This window comes from Hyla sarda, chromosome 3 (assembly GCF_029499605.1).
Source record: "Hyla sarda isolate aHylSar1 chromosome 3, aHylSar1.hap1, whole genome shotgun sequence".
NCBI lineage: Eukaryota > Metazoa > Chordata > Amphibia > Anura > Hylidae > Hyla > Hyla sarda.
This window is the reverse complement of record NC_079191.1, coordinates 257,277,148-257,287,253: the sequence shown is the minus strand read 5'-3', so window position 1 is coordinate 257,287,253 and position 10,106 is coordinate 257,277,148. Positions and strand designations below refer to the sequence as shown.

The window sequence follows — 10,106 nt, the reverse complement described above, 5'->3', positions numbered from 1 at the left end:
GCTGCTCTCTTGGAGTTTTCATCTCTATCTCAGATAGATGAGAGATGGATGAAAGATAGATAGATATGAGAGATAGATGATATATAGATATATAGATAGAGATGAGATAGATAGAAAGATAGATTAATAGATGATAGATAGATAGATGATAGATATGATATAGATAGATGATAGATAGATAGATAGATATGATATAGATAGATAGGAGATAGATGGATAGATAGATGATTGATTGATAGATAGATAGATACAGCAGTGTTTCCCAACCAGGGGGCCTCCAGCTGTTGCAAAACTACAACTCCCAGTATGCTCATAAAGCCAAAGACATGCTGGGAGTTGTCATTTTGGAATAGCTAGAGGCCCGCTGGTTGGGATACACTGATCTATCTATCTATCTATCTATCTCATCTATCTATCTCATATCTATCTATATCCTATCTATCTATCTCGTATCTTTCTATCTATCTCATATCTATCTATCTATCTCAATCTCATATCTATCTCCTATCTATCTATCTCCTATCTATCTATCTCCTATCTATCTATCTCCTATCTATCTATCTATCTCCTATCTATCTATCTCCTATCTATCTATCTATCTATCTCCTATCTATCTATCTCCTATCTATCTATCTATCTCCTATCTATCTATCTCCTATCTATCTATCTATCTATCTCCTATCTATCTATCTCATATCTATCTATCTCCTATCTATCTCATATCTATCTATCTCATATCTATCTATCTATCTCCTATCTATCTATCTCCTATCTATCTATCTCCTATCTATCTATCTCCTATCTATCTATCTCCTATCTATCTATCTCCTATCTATCTATCTATCTCCTATCTATCTATCTCCTATCTATCTATCTATCTCCTATCTATCTATCTATCTATCTCCTATCTATCTATCTATCTCCTATCTATCTATCTCCTATCTATCTATCTCCTATCTATCTATCTCCTATCTATCTATCTCCTATCTATCTATCTCCTATCTATCTATCTATATCATATCTATCTATCTATATCATATCTATCTATATCATATCTATCTATCTATATCATATCTATCTATCTATATCATATCTATCTATCCATCTATCTATATCCATCTATTTATGTATCTATCTTTCTATTTATCTATCTATCTCATCTCTATCTCAGATAGATGAGAGATAGATGAAAGATAGATAGGTATGAGAGATAGATAGATGATATATAGATATATAGATAGATATGAGAAAGATAGAAAGATAGATTAATAGATTATAGATAGATAGATGATAGATATGATATAGATAGATGATAGATATGATAGATAGATAGATAGATAGATATGATATAGATAGATAGGAGATAGATGGATAGATAGATGATTGATTGATAGATAGATACAGCAGTGTTTCCCAACCAGGGGGCCTCCAGCTGTTGCAAAACTACAACTCCCAGTATGCTCATAAAGCCAAAGACATGCTGGGAGTTGTCGTTTTGGAATAGCTAGAGGCCCCCTGGTTGGGATACACTGATCTATCTATCTCATATCTATCTATCTCATATCTCATATCTATCATCTATCTATCTATCTACAAAACTAGAGATTATAGAAAGGTGGGCAGCACTGTTAAGTGTATGCTGGTGCTGCAGGTAAACCCGGTCACAGGTCCAGTAAATCCAACGTAGAAAGCAGCAGCACTCAATTCCGTGGAAAAAATGTGTGGCTTTATTCAACCAAACATACAGGAGGCGACGTTTCAGCTTGACAAAGGCTGTGTGAGACAGCTGAAACGTCGCCTCCTGTATGTTTGGTTGAATAAAGCCACACATTTTTTCCACGGAATTGAGTGCTGCTGCTTTCTACGTTGTATCTACAAAACTAAAGATCCAGCGGCACTCCCAGATAAGGTGCAAAAACAAAAACATCTTTATCATACGTAGAGTTGTACATTCTGTAGTCTCTGTGACCTCACTGTGCTTCGTAATAAACTGTGACCTCACTGTGCTTCGTAATAAACTGTGACCTCACTGTGCTTCGTAATAAACTGTGACCTCACTGTGCTTCGTAATAAACTGTGACCTCACTGTGCTTCGTAATAAACTGTGACCTCACTGTGCTTCGTAATAAACTGTGACCTCACTGTGCTTCGTAATAAACTGTGACCTCACTGTGCTTCGTAATAAACTGTGACCTCACTGTGCTTCGTAATAAACTGTGACCTCACTGTGCTTCGTAATAAACTGTGACCTCACTGTGCTTCGTAATAAACTGTGACCTCACTGTGCTTCGTAATAAACTGTGACCTCACTGTGCTTCGTAATAAACTGTGACCTCACTGTGCTTCGTAATAAACTGTGACCTCACTGTGCTTCGTAATAAACTGTGACCTCACTGTGCTTCGTAATAAACTGTGACCTCACTGTGCTTCGTAATAAACTGTGACCTCACTGTGCTTTGTAATAAACTGTGACATCACTGCGCTTCATCCTGTAATTTGATGTCACTGTGTATAACAACCCTGTAGTGACATCACAGTTTATTATTCTTGAATGCTGACTTCACTGTGTATATTTTCCCGATACAATGACATCACTGTATAGTTACCCTCTACTGTGACAACACTGCGTTTATTAACCCTGTAGTGGCAAAACTGTTTATTGTCCCTGTACAGAGACATTACTGTTTATATTAACTCTGAACTGTGATGTCACTGTGCATATTTACCCTGTATTGTCACTCGCAGTGCAAGGTAAATATGTACAGTGACATTAGGGTATACAGGCTTAATATACACAGTGATGTCACAGTGCAGTGTAAGTATCAACAGTGATGTTGCAGTATAGAGATAACACACAGTGATGTTATAGTTCAGAGATAATATACACAGTGATGTCACAGTACGGGGATAATACACACAGTGATGTCACAGTACAGGGATAATATACACAGTGATGTCACAGTACAGGGATAATACACAGTGATGTCAAAGTACAGAGATAATACATACAGTGATGTCACAGTACAGAGATAATACACACAGTGATGTCACAGTACAGAGATAATACACACAGTGATGTCACAGTACAGAGATAATACACACAGTGATGTCACAGTACAGAGATAATACACACAGTGATGTCACAGTACAGGAATAATACACAGTGATGTCACAGTACAGGAATAATACACAGTGATGTCACAGTACAGGAATAATACACAGTGATGTCACAGTACAGGAATAATACACAGTGATGTCACAGTACAGGGATAATATACAGAGTGATGTCACAGTACAGGGATAATACACAGTGATGTCACAGTACAGGGATAATACACAGTGAGGTCAGAGTACAGGGATAATACACACAGTGATGTCAGAGTACAGGGATAATACACACAGTGATGTCACAGTACAGGGATAATACACACAGTGATGTCACAGTACAGGGATAATACACAGAGTGATGTCACAGTGCATGGATAATACACAGAGTGATGTCACAGTGCAGGGATAATACACACAGTGATGTCACAGTGCAGGGATAATACACACAGTGATGTCACATTACAGGGATAATACACAGTGATGTCACAGTACAGGGATAATACACAGTGATGTCACAGTACAGGGATAATACACAGTGATGTCACAGTACAGGGATAATACACAGTGATGTCACAGTACAGGGATAATACACAGTGATGTCACAGTACAGGGATAATACACACAGTGATGTCACAGTACAGGGATAATACACACAGTGATGTCACAGTACAGGGATAATACACACAGTGTTGTCACAGTACAGAGATAATACACACAGTGATGTCACAGTACAGGGATAATACACAGTGATGTCACAGTACAGAGATAATACACACAGCGATGTCACAGTACAGTAACCCCCGACCTACGATGGCCCCGACATATGATAAAATCGACATACGATGGCCTCTCAGGCTTTTATATGTCGGGGCCATCGCATTCGGGAGCCCCTGGGACAGCATCAGGAGCGGTGAGGACCTGGTCCGGAGCGACGGGGACAGGTGAGTACAGCTTCCTATACTTTACATTGCACGGATCCCTCAACATACGATGGATTCGACAAACGATGGGTCGTTTGGAACGAATTACCATCGTATGTTGAGGGACCACTGTACAGGGATAATACACAGTGATGTCACAGTACAGAGATAATACACACAGTGATGTCACAGTACAGGGAGGGATAATATACACAGTGATGTCATAGTACAGAGATAATACACAGTGATGTCACAGTACAGGGATAATACACAGTGACGTCACAGTACAGGGATAATACACAGTGATGTCACAGTACAGAGATAATACACACAGTGATGTCACAGTACAGGGAGGGATAATATACACAGTGATGTCATAGTACAGAGATAATACACAGTGATGTCACAGTACAGGGATAATACACAGTGATGTCACAGTACAGATATAATACACACAGTGATTTCACAGTACAGGAATAATACACAGTGATGTCACAGTACAGGAATAATACACAGTGATGTCACAGTACAGGAATAATACACAGTGATGTCACAGTACAGGAATAATACACAGTGATGTCACAGTACAGGGATAATACACAGTGATGTCACAGTACAGGGATAATATACAGAGTGATGTCACAGTACAGGGATAATATACAGAGTGATGTCACAGTACAGGGATGATACACAGTGATGTCACAGTACAGGGATAATACACAGTGATGTCACAGTACAGGGATAATACACAGTGATGTCACAGTACAGGGATAATACACACAGTGATGTCACAGTACAGGGATAATATACAGAGTGATGTCACAGTACAGGGATAATATACAGAGTGATGTCACAGTACAGGGATAATATACAGAGTGATGTCACAGTGCAGGGATAATACACACAGTGATGTCACATTACAGGGATAATACACACAGTGATGTCACAGTACAGGGACAATGCACAGTGATGTCACAGTACAGAGATAATACACAGTGATGTCACAGTACAGGGATAATACACAGTGATGTCACAGTACAGGGATAATACACACAGTGATGTCACAGTACAGGGATAATACACACAGTGATGGCACAGTACAGAGATAATACACAGTGACGTCACAGTACAGGGATAATACACAGTGATGGCACAGTACAGAGTTAATACACAGTGATGTCACATTACAGGGATAATACACAGAGTGATGGCACAGTACAGAGATAATACACAGTGATGTCACAGTACAGGGATAATACACAGTGTTGTCACAGTATAACCAGCTCACAGCCGGACCACCATGTAATTTCAGCAGAAAATAAAGCAGGGCCTCATGTTCAAGTTTCGCCTATGGCCACACAAAGTCTAGAGCCGCCTCTGGTCGGCCCTACCATGGGACCCGGTGGGACCATAAGTCCCAGGTGGCACTTTTCAGGGGCGGCATTTTATTGCCCCCTTTTTTTTTTTTTTTGTGTGCCTAGTAGGTTCATGGTAGGGTTGGCGCCGCCGCTGCTCACTGTTCTAAAGCAGCTGCGGGGTATAATAGCGCAGCCGGCACTTTAGACAGTGAGTCTGCCTCCGGCCGACCGGGGTCAGACGAGGGACGTCGCACAAGTGACGTACTTCTGCAGACCCGCTCAGGAGGACGTCAGTGATGTCACTCATCAGGCCGCTGCCGGAGAGGAGAAGCGCTGTGCAGGGCAGGTAAGTGTGTCTCTGTGTGTGTCTGTCTGTGTGTTTGGGGGGGGGCTATGGCTACATAATGTGAGGAATCTATGCTACCTAATGTGGGGAAACTATGTTACCTAATGTGGGGAATCTGTGCTACCTAATGTGGGGAAACTATGCTACCTAATGTGGGGAAAGTATGCTACTTAATGTGGGGAAGCTATTCTACCTAATGTGGGGAAACTATGTTACCTAATGTGGGGAATCTGTGCTACCTAATGTGGGGAAACTATGCTACCTAATGTGGGGAAACTATGTTACCTAATGTGAGGAATCTGTGCTACCTATTGTGGGGAAACTGCTACCTAATGTGGGGAAACTATGCTACCTAATGTGGGCAAACTATGCTACCTAATGTGGGGAAACTGCTACCTAATGTAGGGAATCTATGCTACCTAATGTGGGGAAACTGCTGCCTAATGTGAGGAAACTATGCTTCCTAATGTGGGGAATCTATGCTACTTTTTGTTGGGAATCTATGCTACCTAATGTGGGGGGCTTGAATGAGCTGCGGCATATGGGAGGCCTTAATAAATAATTAGAAACTTATACAGCAAGTGACATATGGGGGTCCACCTGAGTAAGTGACACATGGAGGGGGGGGTGCTGAACAATTGATGTTTTGGGGGGGGGGGCACAGGCACATTCTTTGCACAAGGGCCCTCTGCTGTCTGTGTCCGCCCCTGGGTAGAGAATAAGGGGTAAAGTGGAACATAGAACAAATGCAGTTAATTTTTGCTTAATTTTTTTTTAATGAAGTAAACGAGATAAAGGTAAGCAATGACTTTTCCTCAGTCTGAAGCGCGGTCCTCATCGGCAGGAAGCAGTGAGGAGGAGGAGGATGATGGAGGTTCTGATTCCATCTCTGCTTCTTTTTCGTCCCTCTCTATATATAGGGCCGTGGCCATGAAGAAGGCCCCTCCGATGACTGCCATTATGGTGCAGGTCATGAGGGCATACTCCAGGCTGCGGTATTTCAGAAGAGGGGATTTGGCATATCCTCGTTCGTAGGTGTCAGATATCAGGCCGATGAGGTATGGGCTGCCGGCGTCACCTAGGAGGTGATAGATTGTCATCTGCACGGCCAGGGCTGAAGATCTCCTCCATGGAGTTACTACTTTTAGTATAATGTCAGATATGAGGGTGAAATTTACTGACAGAAGCGTCTCTCCGATGAAGATGAAGATGTTGGTGGCAACGAGGCTGATGTTGCCAAAAGTCAATGCCAACAGAAGAAAAGGGGCAGAGAGCATCATCGCGCATCCACACACAAGCGGGTCCGCCCGTGGGTTGGATTTGCGATATCTTTTACTTATCTCCGTCCCTGCTACAACTCCCAGAATGCCGGAAACAACTGTAACCACACCAAATATTAGGATGTCGTGATAGTCACACGGTTCAGCACGGCAAGGGTCCTTCTCTTGTAGGAGTGTTCGTGCGTGGGTCAGGTATGACGGACCCCATACACCTATGGCTCCCACTATGAAGGATACAGCCGTCGATCCCATGGTGGTTAACATGAAGCTTCGATTTTTAAATAGTTTTTTCAGATCTGTCGCCCATTTGGCAAACTTCTGGGATTTGTTGTTCTTCTTCCCGTTTGTAGTCGTTCTTGGAAGCTCCTTTGTGACCAAAATCATCAAAGCCACAGCTATGAGGCCCAGGCCAGGGGTGACCCGAAATGCCCAGTGCCAATCGCCCCTTGCTGCATCAGTCACTTTGGGCCCGATGATGTATCCTAGTCCGCAGCCTACAGGTATGACGGAGTAAAACACGTTCAGCATACGGGTCCGCTGGTCACTTGTAAAAAGGTCTGCAATGATGGAGGGGGCGATGGTGCAGAAAGTCGCCTCTCCGGCTCCAACCAGTCCACTCGTCAGCAGGAAGAGCAGGAAGTACCCGTCAGGGATGAATGACAGGGTAAGTGTCATGCTCAGCCAAACGACTCCTGCGCAAACAGTATATTTCTTATTACAGTGGTCGCCCAAATATCCGGCAATTGGTGCGACCAGCACGTAGCTTCCAATGAACAATGTATTCAATAAGCCGGACAGACTAGCATTGGTGTCATATGCTTTCTGTATATAAGGCAGCACCCCCGCCACGCTGGAGCGATTTGCATAGATGAGCAAATTAACAAAGGCGAGGATCACTACGGTGATGATGGAACGTGCGGTGGACATCACGCTTAGAGATGGCAGGTTCTGCCTCTCAGGGATATCGCCCTTTTCTACATCCACATCACTATGGTCCTCCATTGCTTCTTCCTCCTTCTTCAGCAATGGGTCTTGTGGAGAGGCCATGGTCACAGGTCAGAGCCTGAAAACACTAGAGAGAGAGAGATAAGTGAACACATTAGACAACATGTCATCATTCCTGTCATTATACAATAGATCCTTCATACAGAGCAGAAATGTCCAGCACAGAACCACAAGATAACACTAAGACCATCGCAGCCTCAGAAGAAGACGCTTCTCTATAAGTCTTTTATATGGAGACGTCTTCCCTGAGGTTACCAATGTCTGATAACCCTGAACCTGTCCGGTCCTAGTAATATCTGATAACCCTGAACCTGTCCGGTCCTAGTAATATCTGATAACCCTGCACCTGTCCGGTCATAGTAATATCTGATAACCCTGAACCTGTCCGGTCCTAGTAATATCTGATAACCCTGAACCTGTCCGGTCCTAGTAATATCTGATAACCCTGAACCTGTCCGGTCCTAGTAATATCTGATAACCCTGAACCTGTCCGGTCCTAGTAATATCTGATAACCCTGAACCTGTCCAGTCCTAGTAATATCTGATAACCCTGAACCTGTCCGGTCCTAGTAATATCTGATAACCCTGAACCTGTCCAGTCCTAGTAATATCTGATAACCCTGAACCTCTCCGTTCCTAGTAATATCTGATAACCCTGAACCTGTCCGGTCCTAGTAATATCTGACAACCCTGATTCTGTCCGGGCCTAGTAATATCTGATAACCCTGAACCTGTCCGGTCCTAGTAATATCTGATAACCCTGAACCTGTTCAGTCCTAGTAATATCTGATAACCCTGAACCTGTCCGGTCCTAGTAATATCTGATAACCCTGAACCTGTCCGGTCCTTGTAATATCTGATAAACCTGAACCTCTCCGGTCATATCTGATAACCCTGAATCTGTCCTAGTAATGGCGGATTATAAGGGCTTGGCTGTATGGTCACTGGGCCATGTGAACTTCATACTGTAGATATAATTGGGCTATCCTGCTATATACATTTACTAATAATGAACCTACCCCACCTCATTGGGATCTATCCGTCCCCTATATGACTTTCTGCCACTAGTTGATTTGAAAATGTTCCCTTTCGGAGTACCCAGAGTATTTCTATTGTTAGTACACACAGAATTCTATTATATAATATTATATTTCTGCCCTAATCTTTCTGTTATTCTTTTACTACACCACCAAATCTTTCTCATAGAACTTCATGAATTAGGACTCTTTTTCTTGGGGGCTTTTTTGGGCATAATTGCATTTTAGCAGTTTTGCAAGAAAAAGCTCTGGTCATGATACTATCTGTGCGTTTTATTATGTTTAATGCCTAAGCCAAGTATTGTCACAATGCTATGAGAAATATAACTTTTGTTGTTTCTTTTGGAAATTAATTTCTTGGTTTTTTTTGCTAAAAAAAAAAGCAACAGCAATAAAAAAAAACTGTCAAACAAAAAGCCCTGTGTATGTATGAATAGAAGAGGCTGAGACTTACCTTGTGGTTCTCTCTTCAGACAAGGAACGGTCAAAATCTTGAATTCTCTATCGCAAATAGAAACTCTCTAACACTTTGCACCACAGGTTGTGAATGCAAAACACACTGAAGAGACTGCAGCCGGCGCGCACCTCCTTGTACAGCTTACGGTGACATCATCACAAGCATGTGTGACATCACAGGGTTCTAAACCATCTTCAGGTATGTGTATATCTGTATAGTAAATGTGAGGAGCCGTATTAGTCCAGTGATGCAGATTGTAATACCTTTTTTATTGGACTAACAGAATTTTGTAGAGACAAACTTTTAGGATTCCTCCCTGATAATTTATAAAGTCCTTTGATCATTAGTCCTTGACTATTGGACTTGATAAAGGGAGGAATCCTGAAAGCTTGTCTCTACAAAATTCTGTTAGTCCAATAAAAACGGTATTACAAGAGACTGCAAAATTTTTTTTTATTTGTGTGTATATATATATATATATATATATATATATATATATATATATATTTCCAAGGAAAATGCTGTGGCACTCAAGGTATGGTGAAAAAATGAAAACTATTTATTCATCCCAAATGTGCAAAGAGCAATGTTTCAA

At 41.8% G+C, this 10,106-nt stretch overlaps 1 protein-coding gene across 1 annotated transcript; it reads right to left on the bottom strand.

Moving 5' to 3' along the window:
- Positions 1–6,509: 6,509 nt before the first annotated feature.
- On the bottom strand, positions 6,510–9,593 carry LOC130360736 (protein spinster homolog 1-like). Its single transcript, XM_056563305.1, has 2 exons — positions 9,509–9,593; positions 6,510–8,084 (listed from the first exon to the last, which is right to left on the bottom strand). Exon 2 carries the CDS (start codon positions 8,057–8,059, stop codon positions 6,548–6,550), a length of 1,512 nt encoding a protein of 503 aa, XP_056419280.1. The 5' UTR covers positions 8,060–8,084; positions 9,509–9,593; the 3' UTR covers positions 6,510–6,547.
- Positions 9,594–10,106: the final 513 nt, after the last annotated feature.

Coding starts and splice junctions, on each gene's coding strand:
- LOC130360736 (XM_056563305.1), bottom strand. CDS start 8,059: ATGGCCTCTCCACAAGACCCATTGCTGAAGAAGGAGGAAGAAGCAATG.